Below are 24417 nucleotides of genomic sequence, written 5' to 3'. Positions count from 1 at the left end.
CTGGCTAATTTTGTATTTTTAATAGAGACAGGGTTTCTTCATGTTGGTCAGGCTGGTCTTGAACGCCCGACCTCAGGTAATCCACCCACTTCAACTCCCCAAAGTGCTGGATTATAGGCGTGAGCCACGACGCCTGGCCAGTCAAGGCATTCTTAGTGACATGATGAGATGGGAGGTCGGCACAAGATACAGGTTGTAAAGATCTTGCTGATAAAATAGGTTGCAGTACAGAAGCTGGCCCAAACCCACCAAAACCAAGATGGTGACAAGAGTGACCTCTGGTCGCCCTCACTGCTACCCTCCCACCAGTGTCATGACAGTTTATACAGATGCCACGCAACATCAGGAAGTTACCCTATGTGGTCTAAAAAGGGGAGGCATGAATAATCCACCCCTACGTAGCATATAATCAAGAAATAACCATCAAACTGGGCGACCAGTAGCCCTTGGGGCTGCTCTGTCTATGAAGTAGCCATTCTTTATTCCTTTACTTTCCTAATAAACTTGCTTTCACTTTACTCTATGGACTTGCCCTGAATTCTTTCTTGCTAGAGATCCAAGAACCCTCTTTTGGGGTCTGGATCAGGACCCCTTTCCTGTAACGTTAACATTAGACATATTCCCTGTACAATTATCAGAATCAGAAAATTATGTACAAACTAAAGACTCCATTCAAACTTGATTAATTTCCTACTAACTTCCTTTTTTTTGGTTCCAGGATTTCACATTGCATTTAATTGTTTATCCTTGGCCTTCTGCCATCTATCACAGTCCTTCTGTCTTTCTTGTCTTTCAGGATTTTGATACCCAGAAGACATCAGTGATTTTGCTGACTGTCCCTCAATTTGGGTTGGTCTGGTATCTTCGAGATTCTGTATCTGAGAACAAAAAGGTAAGCTCCTTGAGAGCAAAGCTCTTGTCTCATCGCTCAGTGACTCCTTCCCAGTGTGGGGAGCAGTAACAAATTCAGTGTACATGCTCAATGTGCTGAAGAAATGACGGAGAAAATGACATGCCAACCACAAGATGGTTAAAAGCATAAGTTTCAGGGATCGCTCCTCTCCTGTCTTAGCAGAAAGGGGAGAACACTGGTTAGGAAAACAAAAACAAGTTTTTCTTGGATTCTGAAGGTATCTAAATGCCTGATTGGCTTCGATTGCAGTAATTACATTACCTTTCTAAGCCTCTGTGATTGCTGGGCACAGGGCTGTGTAAAGGTGAACTAGACACGTGGAACAAGCTCCTTGAGCTCATGGTTCACCTGGGAGAAGGAAATGGAGGTTTCGTAGGTACATAGTGACAACAGGGCAGGCTGCCTGCAGTGAGTGCTGCGGGAGCACAACTAGGGATGGTGTGAAGTGCAGGAGGGAGGCTTTATGGGGGAGGTGACGTGCGCCAGGCTAGGGCTCAAAGGAGGTTGAGCTTGGACTGGTAAAGTAAGAGAGGCCCCAGGGCGAAGAAAGAACATCTTTGAATGGGAATGAATGGCAGAGAGCTATGGAGTCTATTTAGAGATGCAGGCAGTGGGGCTGGCCAGAGTATCTGGTGGGAGGTTGGGGTGATAAGGCTGGAGGCTTGACCAAGAGCTTAGGGCCAGACCTTAGGAGTGCCTGGTTGTCACTGTGCTGAGGGCATTTAATATTTTTTCATGGCAATGAGAAGCAGCAGAGTGAACTGGCCAAACTCTTTATTATATAGGGTCACTGGGTCAGGTGGTAGCCTGATGCTTTCCTCCCAATTTCACTGCAAGCGACAGTGGGTGGAGGCAAAAAACTGAACATGCTCAGGGGCCTCTGGGCCTTGCCCTCCTGTCTTCTGACACTCAGCAAGTGGATTTCCTTCACCTGCCAACATCATCTTGCTTTGCCACATGATAACGTGATGCAACACGACCTCACTATGCCACAACACAACCGTACTATGCCACACCATCACCACACTATGCCATATGACTGTGCTGTGCCACAACAACACAACCATGCTATGCCTCACTGTCTCATCATGCCACACCCCCTCACACTGCTACACCCCCTCACTCTGCCACACGCCGTCACTCTGCCACATACCACTGTGCCACACCCCCTCGCTATGCCACACCCCCTCATTATGTCACTTCACTATGTCACACCCCCTTACTATGCCACACCCCCTCACTGTGTCACACCCTCTCACTGTCACACCCCCTCACTATGTCACACCCCCTCACTATGTCACACCCCCTATGTCACACCCCCTATGTCACACCCCCTCACTATGCCACACCCCATATGTCACTTCACTTCACTATATCACACCCTCTCACTATGCCACACCCCTCACTGTGTCACACCCTCTCACTGTGCCACACCCCCTCACTGGGTCACACCCCCTCATTATGCCACACCCCTCACTGTGTCACATCCTTTCACTATGCCACACCCCTCACTGTGTCACACCCCCTCACTGTGCCACATCCCCTCACTGTGTCACACCCCCTCACTGTGCCACACCCCTCACTGTGTCACACCTCCTCACTATGCCACACCCCCTCACTGTGTCACACCCCTCACTATGCCACACCCCTCACTGTGTCACACCCCTTCACTGTGCCACACCCCTCACTGTGTCACACCCCCTCACTATGCCACACCCCTCACTGTGTCACACCTTCTCACTATGCCACACCCCCTCACTGTGTCAACCCCCTCACTATGCCACCCCTCACTGTATCACACCCCCTCACTATGCCACACCCCTCACTGTCACACCCCCTCACTATGCCACACCCCTCACTATGTCACACCCCCTCACTATGCCACACCCCTCACTGTGTCACACCTTCTCACTATGCCACACCCCTTCACTATGCCACACCCCCTCACTGTGTCACACCCCCTCACTATGTCACACCCCCTCACTGTGTCACACCACCTTACCCACACCATTATGTGATGCCACACAACTCACATGTGCCATGTGGCACATGACACCATCACCACTGTGCCACACCACCACCCTGTGCCATACCACCTCACTGTGCTACACCATCACAGTACACCACACCAGCACATGGCATCACACCACCTTACTGCACCACACCTCCACCCCACCTCACTGTACCACTCCTCTGTGTACACCAGGCCACCTCGTTTGACAGATGCCTGTGTGCCCCTTCTCCCTCACCTCTCTGGTCTGCTGCTGCACGTGCTCCTACCACCAGCTAGGGTCTCTGCTGTCTAGGAAGCCACTGGCCTCTGACTCATGCAATCTGAGCATGCCCCTCCCTGTTTTCTGCCCCTGATGTTATTGGAACATGGTTTTTCTCAACATGGTCATCATGATTTTTATGACAATCATTTGCTCACACACTTACCTCTCTTGTTAAACCGAAAAGTTATTGAGACAGGGAACCATATTTATTTGTTGGATTCCGAGGGCTAGCACCATACTTGGCACATCACGGGTATTTGAAAAATAGCTACTGAATTTAATTATGCTTAATTAAACAGTAGAAGAAGCATTGAACTTGGAGCCAGGAGCCCAGAATTCAAACCCCAGCCCTTCCACCAACGAACAGGTTACCCAACACTCTGAGTCTGCCTCTCATCCATAGGAGAGGAAAGAGGTGATAATCTCAATTTCATAGTTTTCATCTGAAGGACGCTGTTATATTTCTGGAGCATAACAGCTCCCATTGCACTTACCTCACCTGTAATTGTTTATTCAGAGTGAATAGTTTCTAGAGTGGAAGCATGCAAAGAAGCACGGTGATGTCTGGCATCATCACGCACAAGGAAAAGGATCTCCTGGATGTCTGAAGTGGAAATGTAGTGGAGAAAGGACATGAAAGTTGATGAAGAAATTGTCAACATTTTCCTAGAGGCTGGAGGCTTATCCGCAGAGAGAATGCACGAGCTCCAAGCAGAACCACGCCAAGAAGCTTGGCTGGTCTGAGTGCAGTGGTATTTACAACTAATTCACCACAACCAGTTATGAATTTCTTTGATCCTTCTCCAATCCCACTACTTCGCTTGACTAGCCTTTAAAAAATTAGTAAATAAAATAAATTTTAAAATAAAAAAAGAAGAAGCCGGTCCAGTTCAGCCCAGGGGCCAAGGCCGCCAGGACCACTACCATGAGCTGAGGACCCACAGTTCTGCTGGACATCACTTCTAGGTTATAAATTCCTTGAGAGTGGAGGCCTTGTCTGTTTTGTTTGTAATGATACTACCCTGGCTAGCGACAGTAACACAGACACCTCACTTAATGTCTCTGGACCTTGACTGACTCATCTCAAAGATGAAGGAAGGTCCTTTTCCCAACATGCATTATTCTATAAATAACAAAACCTGTTAACCCTTTCCTGCATGAGAATAAGTAGTAATAATGCTGATGGCACCTGGGAAATGATAATTTTACAAAGACCAAAAAAAGGCAAATACAGTACCTTGATTGTTCATCTACCAGATCCCTACAGGTATGAGCAAATGTAGAATGATGGGAAGGACTAGAAAATTCCAAGTTCTGAGAAAACTATGGGTTATGTGCTGCATTTCTGACATTTTTTTTTTTTTTTTTTGGCTCTCTGTCCAGAAAATGGCTTCTAGGTAAAAGATCTGAAGTAAAAGTATTCATGGGTCTTGAAAGAGATGAAGTTTACCAACCATGTTGGAGGAACCTTTACACGTTCAGGGGCTTGGGGTTTCTCCCTTTCGTCAACCTGTTGCAGTCTTCAGCAGCCTGACGTGGTTGTCACCCTAGTGATCACCTCAAATGGAGGGACTCCTGTGTCCTCCTTCCTCAAGTGGACTAAGTAAGGCAGCCTCCTGGTAGAAGCCAGGCTGGGCTAGGTTAGAGCCTGTTCAGATGGACCTCCCAAGTCAAGAGAAACTCAGCAGCTCCAGCAGATGCTCCAGCAAGGCCGACACAGCCCTACTGCCCAGGGTGCATGTGCGGAGAAAGGAGGATGAGCAAGTGTTAGTGTATGGAAGCAAAGTGGGCCTTTCCCTTCCTCCTGGGGGTGACATTTATTTCCTCCCTCTGAGCTTTTGCTTTTTGTTGTTGTTTTTTAATAGAGACAGGGTCCCACTATGTTGCCCAGGCTGGTCTTGAACTCCTGGGCACAAGCCAGCCTCCCACATGGGCCTCCCAAAGTGCTAGGATTACAGACATGAGCCTCCATGACCAGACCCTCTGGGCTTTTGGAAAAGCTCCTCCTTCTACCTGGAGTGCGTTCCACTCTCTTATCTTGCCTAAATTCAGGTTTACCATAGGTATCACGTCTTATGAGAAGCCATCCCTGACCCTCCTCAAGCCTGCCCTCCCATAGCAACTTGAGCAGTCCTCAGTCCTTACCATACAATATCTTAATTCCTGCCCTGCTGTCTCAAGACTGGCAAAGCACCAGGAAGACAGGAGCTGTGTTCCAATTCACCATGGTACCCAGAATCTTCAAGCAGTTCTGGCACAAAGCAGCTGCTCAATAAATATTTGCAGGATGGAATGAACTAGGGATTTTATTCCCCTTGTGTGGGAGAAAGATAAAACAAGTTGATATCACAGTTTAAATAAAAGCCACCCACCACCTTCTACAAGATATCCTGTAGTCTGTGAAGCTAGAACTTCATTTCCTGTGCATTTTCTAACCACAGAGCCTAACTTTAAACAACAATCCTTCAATATAAAAAAAATTGAGGTGATGTTCAAATGCACTGCCAAGTAGCCTGATGTTTTATAAAGACTTTCAACAAAAAATAAAAGTTACGAGGTTAGCCCCAAATTCACTAGAAAATAAAATTGACCATAAACTTTCACCCATTCTCTTTGATCTCTTCCATTCTCTAGACATTCTGGTAAATTAATCCTTTACTACAATATATTAATATGTGGGAAGTGAATAGATGAATAGTTCTGAGGCTGGAAAAGGGGTGAAAGATGGAAGAATTTATTTCTCCTGAAAGGTGCAGATGTATTCACTGATATTTTCCAGCCTGAGAATAGGAAATCCCAGCTTAGGGATTTGCCTTCTACCTTGAACATGCCCCCTCACCTCTCTGGATCCTAGTTTCTTTCTTTTCCTTTCTTTCTTTATTTCTTTTTTTTTTCCCTGAGATGGAGTCTTACTCTGTCGTCTAGGCTAGAGTGCAGTGGCGCAGTCTCAGCTCACTGCAACCTCTACTTCCCAGGTTCAGACGATTCTCTTGCCTCAGTTTCCCAAGTAGCTGGGATTACAGGCGAGAACCACCATGCCCAGCTAATTTTTGTATTTTAGTAGAGAAGGGGTTTCACCATGTTGGCCAAGCTGGTCTCAAACTCCTGACCTCAAGTGACATGCCCACCTCAGCCTCCCAAAGTGCTGGGATTACAGGCATGAGAGACTGCACCCAGCCTCCAGTTTCTCACTTCTAAAGATCAGGAAAACAATGCCTACTTTTCCCTCCCACCACAGACACATGAGCTAGTGGCTCTGCATATGTTAAATGATAAGGAAGCGCCTGAATCCACAAGGTTTCTTCCAGACCCTCCTGGTGGCTTCCAGATAAAAACTCCATTCAATCAATCAAGATGGCTGGTGTGGTGTTACTGCTCCCAGGCAGGTGGCTCCAAGCACATCCAGACCCCTAGGCTCCTATTACAGAAAGGCCATTAGGGCCAACCCCAGAAAGGCTGGGCTTAAGAGGACTAGTTGCTAGAGAGGAGTAAGCACATCTCTCTCATCTCTGCACCCTACCCTACATTCTGGGTCTTAAAGCACAGAGAGCAATTGAAATGCAATGAGAGAGAGAAAGGACTAGGCTGAGGAGGAAGGAATACATTTCTGATGAGGAGAATCAGGGTTCATCTCTTATTGCCATATTTTGGCATACACTTTGACCTGGAGAATTTCCTTAACTGCCTCGACTCCACCTATTCATCCTTCCTCGACCACTCAAAGTCGGTCCCACCTGGGGTCCTTCCCTAGCTCTCGCAGGCACCACTAGTCGCCCCTCCTGTGCTGTCCTTTAGCACAACATATTCAACCCTGGTCCCTGACAGTCACTGTGTCTTGTGGCTGCTCTCAGCACACCAGACTCTTGCCCTAGACTCTGAGGTCCCCACCTGATCTCTACATTCCTGAGGCCTGGCACCCAGTGGTGTTCACTCAACCTCTACAGAGTGAATGGTTGCTGCTCCTTTTACTGCCACCAGACCAGGTCAACCAGAAAGGAAACAGACAACGGGACATTTTCATCTCTAAATCACCACCATGGGGGATGGAAGATCCCTTAAGAGGTCATCAAATTGATTCCCCTCATTGAGCAAGACTGGTGAATACCTGGTGGGACCCACTCAGGTCCCCTCTGACTCTGGTCCTCAGCATAATTGTGCCCAAAGCTATCTTGCCTACTCTTAGCTAATTTCACCTGCCTGTTTGTGAAACTTATTTAATAATTGTATTTTTTTTTTTGAGACTGAGTCTAACTTTATTGCCCAGGCTGGAGTGCAGTGGCACCATCTCGGCTCACTGCAACCTCCGCCTCCCAGGTTCAAGAGATTCTCCTGCCTCAGACTCCCAAGTAGTTGGGATTACAGGCTTGGGCTGCCAAACCTGGCTCATTTTTGTATTTTTAGTAGTGATGGGGTTTCATCATGTTGGTCAGACTGGTCTCAAACTCCTGACCTCAACTGATGCACCTGTCTTGGCCTCCCGAAGTGCCAGGATTACAGGCATGAGCCACTGCGCCCGGCCCTAATAATTGTATTTTTATAATCTTTTTATTACCCAAACAATATGGAAATTTTCAAGCACATATAAAAGTAGAGAGAAAAAATTAGAAAATTAGAATAAACCCCCCATGTACCCAGCACCCAGCTTCAGCAATGACACGCACAACCAATTGTGTTTTATTTATAGTCACTGGATCATTTTGAAGTAAATTCCAGCCTCCTGTCAAAGACACCTTTTTTACTTGAATTGCATTTGTAGGAAGAACAAAAATTAATTTAAATTAGGAGGAACCTCTCTCCAGGGTCACTTCCCAATAAGTGGGCCTTTTGTTAGTTTGGTTTTTGGTTGAGGGTAGAAAATCCTTGAAATCACCTCACGTACTCCTTCTAATACTCAAACTGATTTTTCACTTTTTTGTAGGTAAATGCGTAATGGATGTCAAAAAGCCAGAAATAAGACAGGAAGTACTGCACAGAATGTCTGCACTGACTTTGCAAAGACCAGACCCTCTGGGCTCTTCCTCGAACAAAGATACACAAAAGGCTGGAGCAGCCAAATGGGCCAACCCCTGGAGTGCCTTTTCCTTTTGTGTTAAAAAGTTGCATTCCTTGCAGACCCAGCCTACTCCCACAACGCCTCAAGTTTCTTCCTCCCTCCCACCCGCAAGCACACATCCAACAGAAGGGACACCTCTGCACACCCACTGGCTGCCTACACTCATTCACCTGCCACTGCCCGGTTTCGGCAGTTGTTTTCCAAACCAGCTGAAGAACTGAGAACCCAAGGACCAGAAAGCTCTTTTTGCTCTACAGAGGCTTAAATCTGTGTCTCCTAGAGGGATCACCACGGAATAAATCAAAATATACAACCCACATTCCTTCAATGCGCGAAGGCAATTCTTTGGGGGTGTCAGGTTAAGAAGTGTTCAAGAACATTGCAGAATGGCCAATGCTGTTTGTGCTGATGATTATTTACTCTGTTTATATGCTGAAGGGCCCTTACTGGGGAAACTTTTCTGCCCACTCAACACTGCACTGCTCAGGTGTCACTCCTGTCAATCTCAACGCATGCAGTATACTTATACCTGGGGAACTGCGTGAAGCATGTCTATCATCCGCTTTGGACAGAGGGAGAAGGGGAGACTGGAAAGGGCTCTACAAGCCCTGTGTTCTTATCAACCTTGCTAATTTCTCCAAAAGCGTCTCTGACTCCTTGCTTTTATTTTCCTTATGCCAGGAACAGTCTTCATTTTCTATTTCCCAAATTCTTTTCCCTTTTCAGTCTTTAATGTCCAATTTTTAGGCCATTTTTCTAGGGAGACATCTGCTATTGGTAGAAGGAGGCATTGGATTTATATCAGCCGCAGGTGTGACTAGGGCATCATAAGGCATAAATGAAAACAGCTGAACTAGAAGCAGCTTGGATAGTCCAGAGCACAACCTCCTCTTTTTATAAAAGAGCAAATAAGAACAATAACTTGTAATACTTACTGCATGCTTAATATGGGTCAAGAGGTGTTTTAAAAGCTTGCCATGTGTTTTCTTATTCATTCACTCACTCTACAATTATTGAGGTAGAGACTTCTAAAACTTACCCATCTCTGGAAAAAAAAGCTTTCCTCTTTTTGCAAACACCCAGAAGTATTATACTCCCCACGCTTGTTGCTGTTAGGCAGAGCCATATTCATAGATCCAGCCAGGGACTTGAAGACAAAAGTGATACGTCATTCCTGAGCTGAAACACTTCATTGTTGGGACTTAATGAACTGTGAGGGATTGAGCTGTGTACCATCTGTTGCATTGCTCTGGGACTTAGGAGAAGGAAACCAAATGCGGAGAAATGGGAAGCAAGCCCTAGATTTGTCTTCAGTCAAGGATACCCACAGAACATAATTCAGGTGTGGGAATTTATGGTTGTATTACTCGGGGAAATTAACATTAGCTGGGTAACAGACAAACCCCCAAGCTTCAATGTCTTAACACAATAGGTTAGCATTTTCCTCATGTCAGAGCCCATGTTGGTCAGACTTTTCCATCTCATAGCTATCCCATCTAGGACTTATAGCTCTCAGATCCCTGAGGCAGGAGAGGAGAGAGATCCAAGAGGCATCCCTTCCTACCTCTGCCGTGGGTGACATGCCACTAGTTCCTAGTCACATGGTCCTGTTGTAACCAAGTACCCTATTTTTCTAAAAAAAGATAATGAATTATTATTTTATCCTCTTCTTTTCTCTTTTCTCTGTTTCCCCCTGTTCCCCACTTCCTACTTAGTCCTTTAGAAAGGCAATTGTAGCCTTTTACCTCCTCTTCATCAGGCACTCCCTACAGGGCAAGTTCACCTAACGATGTGCTTAGAAGCTCAAGTGGAACTCCCACCCGTTGCCTGGAGAGGCAACAGTCAATCTACAACCCCAAGTATGCACACTACAAAATTCTCTCCCACCTGGAGAGCTTCGAGCACATTTACAGTCTAGTTCTGCCCATGAAGGTCCCAGCAGTCACCAGCTTGACCACCCAGTAGATTGGCACTAAGACGAATTATGCAGACCTCCACCTGCTTGCTTCCTCCACTGTGTACCTTTCACGCCGAGACCCCATCTAAAAGAATCTGCTTTCTGGTCTAAAAATGAAGTGGTATCCTTAAGGCAAGAAGCCTGCACTTCTTCCCCTAAGCTAGCTTTGGAATAAAAAGTCATTTTCTTCATAGCAGATCTTGCCCTTAACAATTGAACTCTGCAAGTGAAGAATGACTGAACTTGCATTTTTTATTACATCATACCCTCCCAATTAACTCTTCTCTCCTGCTCTAGAGCCCAAATCTCTGTTTTTTGTTCCAGAACATCAGGTCTGCTGAATACATTTCTTCTCCCCATTTGGTTTCCTACTCATATACAATATTCCTGAAGTAATCACCTACTTTGGAATTCTCAAAGCCAGAGATTGAGAATGTAGATTCCAGGGCACTACCCTGGGATCACAGCCTGGGACTCCATGTATCATCCCCTTCCTAAAGCACTTCTTGATGTCCACAGATGTTTCAAAATTACTTTAAAGTATGTAGCCAGGTCAGAATAACTTCAGTCGCTTATACTTTTTGATGTATTCATGTACCATCTATACTATTATTTTCTTCAAACTTAACATTTGCCTTTAAATGTCTCACATTTCTATTTCAACAAATTTATTTCTAAAGGAGACTTTTTGTCATTGCCATAAATGAAAAACTGGTACCATTTGCCATAAAAAGAATAGACAAACTCTGGGATATCCATGCGATGGAATATTATTCAGCGCTAAGAAGAAATGTGCTATCAACCACAAAAAGACACCGAGACATGGAGGAAGTTTAAATGCATATTACTAAGTGAAAAAGCCAATCTGAAAAGGCTACACACTGTATGATTCCAACTATATGACATCCTGGAAAAGGCCAAATATTTTGCTGGGAGATCAGGAGTAGAAATAGGGAGATGAATAGGTGGTAGAGCAGAGGAGATTTTTAGGGCAGTAAAACCATTCTATATGATGCTGTCATGGTGGATACATGTGACTATACCTTTGTCAAAACCCTTACAATGTACAATACCAACAGTGAACCTTCATGTAATCTGTGGACTTTGGGTGATAATGATGTGTTAATGTAGGGTCAATTGTAACAAATATTCCACTCTGGTGGGAGGTTTTTTTTTTTTTTTTTTTTTTTTTTTTTTCTTAGAGACGGAATCTTGCTATGTTTCCCAGACTGGTCTCAAACTCCAGGGCTCAAGTGATCCTCCCACTTCAACCTCCCAAAGTGCTAGGATTACAGGCATGAGCCACTGTGCTTGGCCAAAGTAGGGAGGTTGATGGTGGGGTAGGACGGAGTACATGAGAACTCTCTGTACTTTCTGTTCAATTTTCCTGTGAACCTGAAATTGCTCTAAAAAAAAAACGAAGCCCATTAAAAAGAAAAAAAAAAAGTATAGACACATATACAAACAAAACAAGGTGACAAATTCTAGCTAAATGTAAGTGTGTGTCCGAAGACTCTGAGTCTAATGCCTTCTCTCTTTGTTTATAAAGCAGACTGACATCATTTGAAAGGTGTTAAAGACATATTATCACTATGGTGAGATTTTGTCCTAGACATATCATGAAGCATGAGAGCAAACTGAAAAGGGAACAACGTTCTTATTTGGGATCAATGTTATTTAACATCATGTCTATCTGGGGCTGTCTATCCCATCCCAGGCTTTCAGAAACACTAGTCCAGGGAGGACCCTCAATGCAAATTGCTTGCTCTCACATACTGGGTGAGCGTTTCCTCTGCCACTTCTTCTGCATGCTCGTCTGTATGCATGGTCTGCCCCTGACCTCTAGGGACTCAAAGTCCAGGAAAGTGTCTTTCTATGTAGTTCCTGCCAAGGAGAGAGTGCTGCTTAAAAAAGATCTGTCAGGGACACGGTGATGATGGAGATGGATAAAGACAACTATGTTGGGAGTGAGGGACCCAAGGAAGAGAGGACAGAGTTCAGCTGAGTCAGACAACACAGAGGCAGAAAGTCTGCTAAACAGAGACTGGGTCAAAACACGCATCCCTGATTGTCAAGCACAAAAACTGCTTGGGGTTTAATGTGATGGAAGCATAGCCTTAGACATCTCATTTTTTTAAAGACTCCAGTGAGAGAGGGTAGTCAGAAAAGCAACAGTGTGATCTGCGGGCTCCATTCCAGGTCTCTGAGACACACTGGTGGGATGGAGTAAATATCGCTCCCATTCAATTAGTAGCTGCTGTGTGCCTAGATCTTTAATGCATCATGTCAATTCCTGACAAGTGTTCAAACTCAGTATTTTATCTCTGTTTTATAAACAATAAAATCGAGGTCCATAGAGGTTATATAAGTTTCCCAAGACCACTCAGCTGGGCAGGGCCCTAAATGGGAGTGAAATCCATGTCTTTTGGACTTCAAAGCCCATGTTCATCCCACCATTCTGCAATAGAAGAAGGAAGTGCAAAAAATAAGGAAAAATGGTCTGAAGTCAAGATAATGATCACTATGATCACTGGAACAAGAATCATCACTATTTGTCATTATAGAAACAGAAAATGAGGTTGGATGAGATTGCAAGGGGTCATCCATACCCTGTTGCTTGGCCTTTTAGTGTATACACATACGTGTGCACACGTGCATGCACACACACACAAATATGTCTTCTACCACACACATTCTAGGGACCAAAGATGGCACTATTAATCTGGAGTGAACATGTGTGAGTAGGGAGGGGAAAGGATTAGCACTATGCTAGCCACTGGGGTGGCTTCAAGAGGGTTCTTTCAGAGACATTGATGTTGATTCTATTCAACCACGTCCAAAACCACCTTTTCCACAAAGGAGAAAAATAATTTAATCTGTTCTTCTTAACACCTCTATGGACAAGTCCTGCAGAAATCCTCATGAGTACAATTTTCTGAGTCCAAGACTGGAGTCCTTGTATTCCCTTTGTGGGGCATGAGGTCATTCTTGGATCACAGAGTTGGACAGAACCTATATTTGCAAACTCCCCCCTTTCTTTCCCTGACAATTTGCATCTACCTGGATTTCAAATTGTAACTTACTCAGTTTTGCTCTTTTGTCATGAGACAGTCAGCCCTGGGTATACCCCACCTTTGCTTTTATCATACACAGAAGGAGGTATCAAATGTGTTCTATATGCACATGTAAACTCTGGCTTACATATGATATATCTCGAGAGGGGGATGGTATGTAGCTTGGGCCATACAGTATTGACTTGCCAGCTCCTTTACATCCAGGCTCACTTCCAACTTGGCTTCTTTCCCAGCAAACAAGCAGCAGCTCGCTCATTCCCACACTCCTTTGAGTGTCTCCTCTCCCTCCAACCTCCTCTCCCTCCCCCATCTCACAGGCCACAGCTGGGCTTTTCCAGCATACCAGCTGGAAAAAGGGGCAGAAAGAGAGGAGAAAGACAGAGTCCCAGTCTCTCTCATTTTTGTCTCCCAGCCTCTCCTAAATTCCATATTTCACAACTTCCTGCCCTGCTGGTCTTAAGTAACTTTCTTGGTGAGGGTGCTCAGCTAGAAGCCACACCCAATAAATTGGTCAACTCACCCCAGGCTGCCACTGGTAAGTGAAAGATTACTCCAAAGTGAACAGTGTGTAGAGAATCTACAAACAATTGATTTGAGAACTGCTCCACAACTGTCAAGACACAGGCATCTCCACTCCTCTCACTCCCAGCTCTGCCTGTGAAAGTGAGACAGATGCATTCAACATTGTATTCGTGTTTATGCGTGAGCAAGTGCGTGCATGTAAGATAACTGTATCTGTGAAATAGCCCGTCACCCTGTGATGGGATTTTAACATCCTTCCCTCATCTCCCAGTAAAGAATTAGAGCTTTGTTAAGAGCTGTGAGTGAAGAAAAGATTCTTGGAGCTTACAATTTAAGTAGGACCAGGACTGGCAGAGAAGTAGGAACCGAAAGCTCACAACTCTTGGAGGTAACCAGGCTCCCCCTTTCCCAGGATGGTCTTGCATCCCTGGGCCCATGATGGTATCTGTTGCCTATTGACCATGAAGGACTTGCTCTTCCATCATGGTTTGTGGATGCTGAAGATTTACAATTGCAGCAACAATGTGGCTGGCAACAACTTAAGATCTATGAACACCAGACAGAGACTGTCCTTTCCAATCTTTGCTGAAGATATATTTGTAATCTTCATGTAATGCCATGTAATGTGTATACTGGGGCTAGATGTCCTGAGATGAGATGACCCCTTGAATTGGAGAGGGTGAGGGGATCATCTGTTTTTGCTTAAATTAAAAGTCTCCCTGGACCCCAAAATGATCCTATTTATGAATTCCAGGTCCCAAGCACAGAAGGGGATCTTGAGGATTATCTAGTCCCAGGTCCCCATAAGATTTCCCTTTTAAGGCAGCCTGTAAGATTTTGGGACAGCCTTGATAGAAAGTTTGTTCTAATAGTGAAACCCAAGTTTATTTCCCTGGAAATTCTATCACTGTCCAGGGTTCTGCCCTGTGGATCCTTTCTGCAGAGCACAACTTTAGCATTTGACACCATTTTTTTCCTAAATGTTCTCTTTCCCCCAGTTCTCCTACCTATGAAGCTGCCCACTGGATGAGCTCCAGAAGCTGGTTCATTCAGTAAATACTCACAGAGCATGAAGCAGGTCCCAGGTAGTGGGTTGAGAGCTGATGATCCAGCAATGAATAAACATACACAGTTCACTTCCTCCAGGGATCTTATAGTCCCTTTGCAGTGCTTCCCTTAGACTGAGGCAAGGGCACCGCTAGCTTTACAGGACCCCACTCTGCTGCCCCTTCAGCTGCACCTCTCCCCACAGTGTAAGGAGTCTGAAGGGTCAAGGAACTTTGCCTCTCTTCTGCAATATGCTCCAATTACCCAGAACCCTGGAATTCCTGTCCAGATAGCCATGAACTTGCTCCCAGAACCTGCAGAACTCTCTTCTTTGGATCCATAAACTGTTCCCTCTCTAGCCCAAGGGCAGAGATTGAAGCAAGGTGCCACTGTTTGGGGGATGGTATGGACAGAGCTTGGACAAGCCAGCTGAACTGTCTATCCACGTTGGTCCAAGGCTCCTTGGTACAGGAGTCAGCATTGGAAAGAGAATCGGAATGTCCTGTAGACCAAAGGACAGTTATCCCCATTTGGCTAGCACAGAATCCAGAGACATCTCAAAGTTCTAAATTCAAACCTGTCTTTCAGGTTGTTTTGAAGCAGTATTTTTCAGGAAAGGAGGAGAGAATATATTTTGTTTAGCAGTTTGTTAGCTGGACTTATTACTTTAAGTTTTGGCCCGTGGTATGTGAATGTCCATTTATACTCCTGCCCTGAGGCCTGTAAATGTTAGGGATGGGTCTCTTCCTTGTGGAGACAGATACTAAAAAACCACACAAAGAAATATGAAATCAAACCATAGCACAAAAATGACTAAGTACACCATTTAAGTCTCTTCTAAAATGCTCTACCTGAGCTCCATTCCCAAGTTCTCATTGCATCTTAGGGTCTCCAGATTGCCCCAGCCCTGTAAGCCATATCTTATTCCCCAACTAACCGAAACACTGACTAGAACATTCTATACTATTGTTGCCCCTTCTGAATACAGAACTCCAGGGAAGCCAACTCCAGAAAGAACAAAAAGACAGATGAAGCCTGCTACACTTTTCCAGACACATGTCCTACTTTCCATTAGGGTCAGAACAGGTGGCCTCCCACCCTAGCTTCTGACTGCCGTGGTGGATTTCATCTTTGTACTTACCTTTAGGCACTCCACAGCTGCCCAGCCGGGAGGCGGATTCACCTCTTTTCAAGGTAGCCATGTGCGGAGTGCCTGGAGGTTGTTCCACAAAGATAAAAAACACCATGGCAGTCAGGTGTGGGGGTGGGGGACAAATCTCTTCTGATTCCATCTGTCTAACCTCAGCCTTGCAGCCTAAATATATTCTCATTTGGCCTTCAGCAGCAATAGAGAAGCCTTCTCTAACTAACTGCAGATAAAGTGGCAAATTCTACCACTTGTCTTTTTGAACAGGCACCCCGCCCACTAGCTGCTTTTAAACATGCATCTCTTTCTTGTGCCTGATATTACTGTAATTCACTCAGCCTCACTGTCTGTGTGTTCTTGATCTCTATCAACCCCTGTGATGTCTGGGTTAGATTGTGACACTCCCAGAGGGCAGGACCACATCTACCCTACGTCTCTGGACCTTGTCCAGTAGAACAGCAGGCAAGAGGTAGGTGCTTAATAAAGACTTTGATGATGGAAACAGACAAGCTGTACTCTGTGCCTAGAGCATTATAAGTCTGCAAGAAACAGTCCACATCCATGCCACAATCATAGTGGCTTCCTGACAGCCTGTGGGCTGGGGCACACTTTTCCTTTTAAATAAGGCAGGAAAAGCACACTCTTGCATCTAAGATAGTAATAATAACAATAACAAAACACTATGGTGGCACTGCTCTTATAGTATTGACTGATTTGATGCTCAGAATAATCTTGTGCCATGGGGACTATTATTTATTATTATCCCAGTTTAACAAATCAGGAATCCAAGACACAGACAGGCTGTATAACTTGTTCAGGCCTCCAACCAGGGCCATCTGGCTTCAGAGAGATCGGCTTAACCACCATGGTACATTGTCCTGCAAAGTAGGCTAGTGCAGCTTCAACCAAAAAGGGAGAGTGAGGGGGCTGTGAGCTGGACTCTGGTTCTATAGTCTCATGGGTCCTGACCCCTCTTCAACATAAATGGATGGTAGCGAGGAGAGTGGCTACTCGGTAGCTTTCAGCATGGAGCCAAGTAGGTTCTCAAAGCAAGTGTTCACACCTATCCCTCTCTTTCCTCCTGTCTTTTTTTCCAGCGTGCTAAGCTGGTTCACATTCATGCTTTTGAACTTGCTAGTTCCTCCACCTGAAATGCTGTTCCCCTAGAGCTATGCATTGCTGGGCCCTTCTCATCATTTAGATGTCAGCTCAGATGATGTATTCTTAGGAAGGTTTTTCCTGATTACCCAATCTAATGTGGTGGTACCTTTCCCACCGCCTCCCTTTCATTTCTTTCTAACTCATTTTCCTTTTAAAATTGCACCACAGCACTTAAATCACCTTATTTACCTACAAGTTTACTTGTCTATTTCTGTGTCTCTACTAGAATGTCAGGTTCAGGAGAGCAGAAATCTCATCTGTTTTGTTCACTCCCAAATATTCATGTCTGGAACAGCAACTGGCACACTGTAGGTGTCCCCAAAAATTTGTTAAATCAATGCATACATCAATGAATGGATGCAAAGTCCTTTGTAGACAGGTGCAAAGGTGAAACTAGCTGGATACTCTTGTTGTTCCTCACCACAAATATTGCAAGCCCTTGGCAGGAAAAGATCAAATATTCATTTTTTGGCAGCCCCTATAGCAGTAGCAGATGATTAAGGTGATGGGGACTGCGGAGGTGGGGGTCTGCTTAATTCCTCTTTTTGGACAGAGATAAGACCAAGACATTCAGCTACTAAGATTGCAGACCACATTTCCTCCAGGGCCATGTGTAGACAATTGCTGGACAGCTCTCTCCCTGAACAGAAACTAAAATACAGAAATTTTAGCTTCTCCTTTCTCCTTCTCCTCCTCCTCCTCCTCCTCCTCCTTCTCCTCCTCCTCCTCCTCCTCCTCCTCCCTGTCCTTCTCTTTCTCTCCCTCTCCTCCTCTGCTGTTTCCTCTGTCTCTATCTCTGTCTCTATCTCTCTCTTCCTTCTCTAGAGTTTCCCTTATCTCCTCTCCTTTGTCTCCTTCATAGAAATGCTATGAAAAAAAAATAAGAAGTGGGAAACTGTGTTCTTCACATCTAATGTAGTACTCACATTGCTCTTATTACTACTATAACACAATCCAATTAAAGCTTCTTGGCTCCTGCACAGATAAAGTAAACCCCCAAAACATAATAATCATATTCAGGAAGTGCTTAATTTGATCCAGTCTTAATGCAGACATTGCCCCCTAATCCTCCCACATAATAGAGCCCATTCCTTTACTGGTGTTAGCTTTTTTATTTAAAGCTTTATTTATGACACAACATCAAAATAATGAACAAGAAAGGAAAGCTTCTAACCTCTGACCAGATCTTGTATCACATGAGGGCATTTCACAATATTGCCAATGATCCTTTTTTTTTCTTTTTTCAATAAAATACAGCTTTCTGTTATTAAAAACATTTGTTCATTATATATAAATATCTTCTAAAATATTTTTACACTTGCTCTCTCCTGGACCCTCCCAACACATCTCTGAAGAAAGAGGGGCATGAAAATGTGTCTCCAAAGCACGTAAGTTGGAAAAGAAGCCAGAGGCATAAAGCTATTTGGAGAAGTTCACACAGCAGGGGAAATATTATCCCAGGGCACCCCCAAGTCCTGCTGTTTTCTAGAGACAAGAGTACTCTTGCCATAAGCCACACTCCCAGCAGCCCCTGTGACATGCAGACCTGAGCCCATATGGGAGATGAAAGAAACGCTTTAGGAATTTAGGAACTGAATAAACAATTATTTTGGAAAGTATGAAGTACTTGATGAGGGGCAAGATTCTGATATCAAAGTGAGGCACCCTCTTGTCTGCCAAGCCACTCTAGCCTTTAGCTCTGCCACAGGCTGGTGCTGGAAGTGGAGAGAAGGACTGAAGGAAAGGCAATCTGGAGCTTTTTGCCTAACAGGAGTTTTCACCTCTGGACAACACTTTATTAGATACTTAGGTAATCTTAGTCACAAGAAGAAAGAATCCAGCCCCCAGTATCTCAGAGACATTTATTCACACTGAGATCTATACCATTTTCCCTCATAATGCCAGGCTTTAGCTCCAGGCATCACTGGTTCCTAAAGTTATTTGTCTATTGAGAGCAAAGAGAAAAAATAAATGAAAATACGAGCTAAGCCTGCATCTTACAGAGCACACCCTCAGCAAGAACCAGAGCCAGTCGAAGCCTAGCTTGGCATCCTGCTGCACTGCCATTTGCTCAAGGAGTATCCAGAAGTCTTCCTGCTCTTCAGGAAACTACTGAAGAAGTGGCTTATGGGAACACATAACCTTGCCCACCTTGCAATTGAATATTCCTTCTTCAGCATCACTAACTGGGTGAGCCTTTCTATCCGGGATTCTTTAGAGTGTTGCCACATTCTATGGTTCTTGAAGAATGTACACATGCCATCCAGCATTGCTGACACCAGATTGTAGGTGAACTTGGGAGAGGTATCTGTGAAAATGTGAATGAATATGGTAGGGAAAACCTGCTAGACTTGGGAAAGCTCTGGTCCATGAGAGAGCTGGCATCCCTTATTCTGGATGGGGAACATTTAAAGGACTTTCTAAGTCAATACACTTTATGTCTGAAAAGAGAAATATTGGAAGCCCTTGGATATTGCAAGCCCTTCCCATTTACCTGCCTGTTTTCAACATAGAAAGATTTGAGTCTGCCAAGAAGTGTCTTAACACACCATGTAGTCTTGGACCTAGAATCCCTCTCCATTTCCTCTTCAGTCACTAGAACATAATGCTGAGCATGCCAATGTGATATGAAAGGAGCCTGCCCACAGTGAAAGAACAAGCTTACTGGATTTCAACCTGTGAGAACAGGGAAAGAGAACAAGATCTCAGCATACTCTCAGAGAAGGAAGAAGTTGGGATATAGGACTGAAGGTGGGCTGGAGGAAATGTTACTAATGACAAATTAGATAAAATGATATCTTGGCAACCAGTGTGAATGTACCACCAAGTTTCTTCACTCCATTACTTCTAGATCTTCTATTCTGAGGATGTTTGTGAAATTTGGGGATGGAATCTACGACACTAGCATTGGAAGGAAAATGCAAAATCTAGAACACAAACGAACCACCAAACAGGCTCCGCCAGGAACCAGACACTCGCTGGGCAAACTTAACCACAAGAAACAGCAATGAGGGGCTCTTAAACACAGAGTCCTCATACCAGAGACAACATAACGGTTCCCCAGGGCAAGCAGGCGAGTAGCAATCTGCAAGACCTGAAAATACCACAGGAAGCAGGAGAAGGGAAAAGGGGACTCACCTGTTCAGGCCCCTGGAAGCAGATGCGGCAGAGTGGGGTCCTCATACCACTGTCCACGCTGCTGCCCAGTGAGTAGCGATCCTCGGTCTTCTCCTTACAGAAGTCATCTGAGGAGGCACTGCTGAGCAGCGAGGCAGGTGGCTCTGTGGCTGGGCCACCCCAGTCATCTTCCACAGAAGAAGGTGGCAAGGGGGGTGGAGGTGGCACAGGAGGGGGCTCCCTGCCCACCACTTCTCGGGGGCCCCTCCAGCCTGCCCACCCCCCGGCGCCCAGAGCCGGAAGGGTGTTGTTGTTGGCCGCCAAACCGGGGGGCTGGGGGTCGCCGTGCATGGGCAGGGGCGCTTGAGGAGGGCGCCGCAGTAAGAAAACCTTCAGGTCATTGAAGAGCATGCGGCAGCGGCACTTGAGGAGACCCTGGTGGCGCAACATCTGGGGGGCTGGAGCACACAGTCCACAGCAGTACCAGCCACAGCAGCAGCACCACCACCACCAGAGCAGCCCACACAGGGGCATCAGCATGTGCCCCGTGGAAGCAGAGAGCCCAAGAGGGGCGGCCAGAGTCTTTAAAGAGGGGGGCAGGACAGGTTTGGGGGTCCACAGTGGATCTGTGTTGTGGGGGGAGTCTGCTTTCTCACTGGCTTTTCTTACAACCCCTCCAAGAAGCAAATAAATTGCTCCCAGGACTGAGAACTGTGAGTCACTGATTCTGAACTCCACCTGGAAAGCCCAATAACAAAAAAGTTTTTCTTGCCCTCACACGCCCACTCCAACCTCCAACTTTGTTCAGGGTGTCTCCTTTCCGCCTTTGACCTGAGGACACTGGTAGGAACAGGGAGATAGACAGAAGTGTGGCAGAGGGGCCACTGGAGCCTTAAGATCAATGTCGAATTGTTTAAAAGTTCCCCAGGAAAGGATTATTGGGTTCTTCTCAAATTCCTAGGCAGTGAGAAATCTTTCTTTTATATAAAAGGGTAGGAACAACTGTAAATCAAATTTGGAGCGGATTGAGCTAGGCTTAGAGAAAACTAGCTCAATGAAGAATTGAGGACTGCATGTGTGAGAGAGAAAAGATAATTTTTCTCAGGTGATAGAGGTTAGGGGGAGTCAAGGTAGGGTAGGAGAGAAGATTGGGAGAAGTTTTAATTCTCCTGGGCAGAAAACTGGGGCAATTAACCCCCAGAAGCACCAGAGTTGCTTTTAAGAGAACAGTTGGGTGGGGGAGGGGGTTGCAGGTGAAACCGGGCTAGGGGCTTGTGTTTTGCCTCTGCAGCCAAAGGGCTACCCAGAAGAGGGGAAAGCCAATTAGGAGAAGGGAGGTTAAAAATACAGGGTTGGGGAGGGAAAAGGATGGGAGAACAAGAAAAGATCGTTTAACCCTTGCAGAGGCGCCTCCTTCCTGAGCTTGAAGATCCTGGCTAGAGGAAGGGTGTGTGTACCGGGGTGAGAGGGCGGTGGAGCAGAGAATAGGGGTAGAGGAGAGGGGCGTGTGGGAGAGAACAGGAGAAAGGAGTGGTTACATTATCTCAGCCCCCAGCCCACCCCTGCTGCAGTCGGCAAATCCGTGGCCCCCTCCCCTCGGTTCCATCAAAGGTCCCTTCGGGCGAGGGGCAAGAGCCGCGAGAAGGGCAGGTCCGGGCGGGCGAGTGGCCTCGCCTTCTCCTTGTCCTCCTCTGGGTCGCGGTCGCCCTCCTCCTCCGGCTCCGGGTCGGCCCGCGCCCGCAGCTGCTGCTGCTGAGGCGGCGGCGGAGGCGACTGCTGCTCGGCGTCCGGGTGTCTCCGGGGCGGGGGCTGCTCCGGCTCGTCCTCTGGCTGCTGCCCGCCGTCCGGCGCGGTCGCGACTCCGGCCTTCATGATCCTCCTCCTCCTCCCCCTTCCCTGGGGGCCAGCCCTGAGCCCCCGCGCCCGGGCAGCGCTGCCATGCAACCAGAGGCGAGAAAGGCGTGGGGATGGGGGCGGCTGGGGAGTGAGGGGGGGGGGTAATAAAAAACGAAATAATACTAGTGGAATAATTCGGTTCTCAATCAGGCAAGAGTGCTTCTGGAGGGTGGGGGCGGAGGAGGGCGGCTGCCGGGTCCGCTCGGCAGCTCTGCCCCCGCTACCCCCACCAAGGGCGGCCTCGGCCCGCTCTCTGCCCCCCCACCCCGCCCCTTCCTCTTCTCCGCCGCCTCTGGCTGGCTGGGCTCGCTGTTGCTACCTCTCCTCGCAGATGCAACGAGGTAAGGCTTGTTTGCGGTGCCAGCTGAAGGTGGGGAGCGGGGAGCGAAGCAGTGTGGCCGAGGTGGGAGGCAGCCGGCACTTGGCCCCAGCTTGGTTCTCGCGACTCCCCAAAACCATATATAAATATATCTCTTATAAAAGCCGAGAGGAAGCAAATCAGATTCCAGGCTGCTGCCAGGTGTTGTCTCGTCTTCCGCCGTTGCTCAGCACCCGCCGCTGCCCCCCCCGGCTCAGTTCCCAAAGGGGTGGCGCTGGAAAGGAGGTGGCGGGGCGGCGAGCTGACCGTCCGAGAACTGGAAACAGGGTTCTTGCAGCGAGGGAGGCTCTCGGCTGTCTCCGCCGCCGCCGCCGCCGCTGCTGCATTCAGCACCCCGGGCGAGTGGACAGTTCCCACCCAGACCCCGCGCGTCACGCTAGTGGGGGCCTGACGCAGACGCCGCGGAGGGATGGAGGAGGGAAAGGGGATGAGAGGAAGAGAAGCTAGAGGGAGAGGGAGCAAAAGGAGGAGAGAAGAACTGTGCGAGGGAAGGGGATGGGGAGGGACCAAAGGAAAGGGAGGTAACGAGGAGAGGGAGGGATTTAGGAAGGGAGGGAGGGAGCGAAGTGAAGAGTAAAAGAAAGAAGGAGAAAGGGCACGGGGAGGGAGGAGAGCAATTCAGGCACTAACTCTTGCCTTTTCCCTCAGCAGGAACGTGTCGGTGTGGAAGGTCTGGTTGCAGAGTCTCTGCCCGCTGTCCACTATCACAGCTCCCCTCATTGCACATACAAGACACAGACACCTCTCAGCCAGAGTCCATTCTCTGTTCAAATAACATTTAAAGTAGATCTCAGTCTGCAGGCTTTCGAGGAGATGAAGTTTTGTGACTTCCACAATGAAGCTGGGACTTGATGAAGATTAAACCCCTCATGACTAAGACCTCATGAGAAGGAAATGCTTCAAATTTTCAAACAGGGAGGAGGATGCTAGTACCATTTGTCAACTTCTTCATCTAGAATTTAAGCTCCAATTGACAGGGATAATTTCTTCTTTTTGGTCCATTTGATCCCATGTGCCTAAGTCAGTGATGGCATGTAGTAAGTGTTCAATGTGTATTTGTTGAATACACATTTGGTGGCTTGTGGCCACCATCGCCACAGTCATCATGACTATAAGTCACAGTTCTCTTTCAATTGTGAATAGTAAGAATCCAGAGGAAGGGTGTGTGTACCTGGGTGAAGCAATATTTCAGCTTCGTCTTCACCAGTATCCCCAGGCTCCTCCCTATTCAAGCCTTTCACTGAGCCGCTGACAAGAGGTAATTTTAAATGGATTTTAATTTCCTCTCCTATTTCTGCTTCTGACTCATGTCACCCTACCCCATTTTTCTCAAGGAGTTTCTAGTGAGCAGCAAAGTGCCCCTAAATGTGAAGAGCAAGAAAAAGAAGGAAACTTAAAGTGGTCTATATAAAACCTCAGTATTTGCAGCTGTAAACACTGGTCATTGAAAACTTAGTATTCTCTCTCCCTCTCTCTCTCTCTCTCTGTCTCTCTCTCTGTCTCTCTCTCTCTGTCTCTCTCTCTCTCTCTTCCTCACACACACACACACACCTCTAGGGCCATAGAGAAGATATGCCAGTGATTCATCCAAACAGCCATGGTATGCCTTTAGAAGTATTGGAGCCATAAACAGAGTAGCATGCAAAATTTCTGCAGCAAAATATCATTTTGGAATGAAGTTCAGTCCAATGAGTCATAAGAAAACTACCCCATTTGCTGCCATCTCTATGAATGATTCATTCCTACAAGCTCTAAGAAGAAAGGACCTACGTCTCAGTCTTGGTTAGCCCAGCATGGCTACTTGTCTGAATCATGCCCCAGGACCCACCATGGATGCTGAGACCCAGCCCAAGGTGATTGGTTTAAAGATGATAC

At 46.6% G+C, this 24417-nt stretch overlaps 1 protein-coding gene across 1 annotated transcript in view; it reads right to left on the bottom strand.

Annotated features, from left to right (window-relative positions):
- The window catches only part of MARCHF4 (membrane associated ring-CH-type finger 4), a 104804-nt gene extending 81780 nt beyond the window's left edge, over nucleotides 1-23024 (bottom strand). The window contains exon 1 of the mRNA XM_012446332.3: nucleotides 20289-23024. Within this exon, the coding sequence (XP_012301755.2) occupies nucleotides 20289-20807 (519 nt within the window). The 5' untranslated portion in view covers nucleotides 20808-23024. The remainder of the gene's footprint in view (nucleotides 1-20288) is intronic.
- Nucleotides 23025-24417: the final 1393 nt, after the last annotated feature.

Source organism: Aotus nancymaae, unplaced genomic scaffold, assembly GCF_030222135.1.
Source record: "Aotus nancymaae isolate 86718 unplaced genomic scaffold, 86718_ANA_hifiasm-v0.15.2.pri h1tg000008l, whole genome shotgun sequence".
In the NCBI taxonomy this organism is placed as follows: domain Eukaryota; kingdom Metazoa; phylum Chordata; class Mammalia; order Primates; family Aotidae; genus Aotus; species Aotus nancymaae.
Note: the sequence above shows the minus strand (reverse complement) of the source record. Positions and strands in the feature narration are given on the sequence as shown.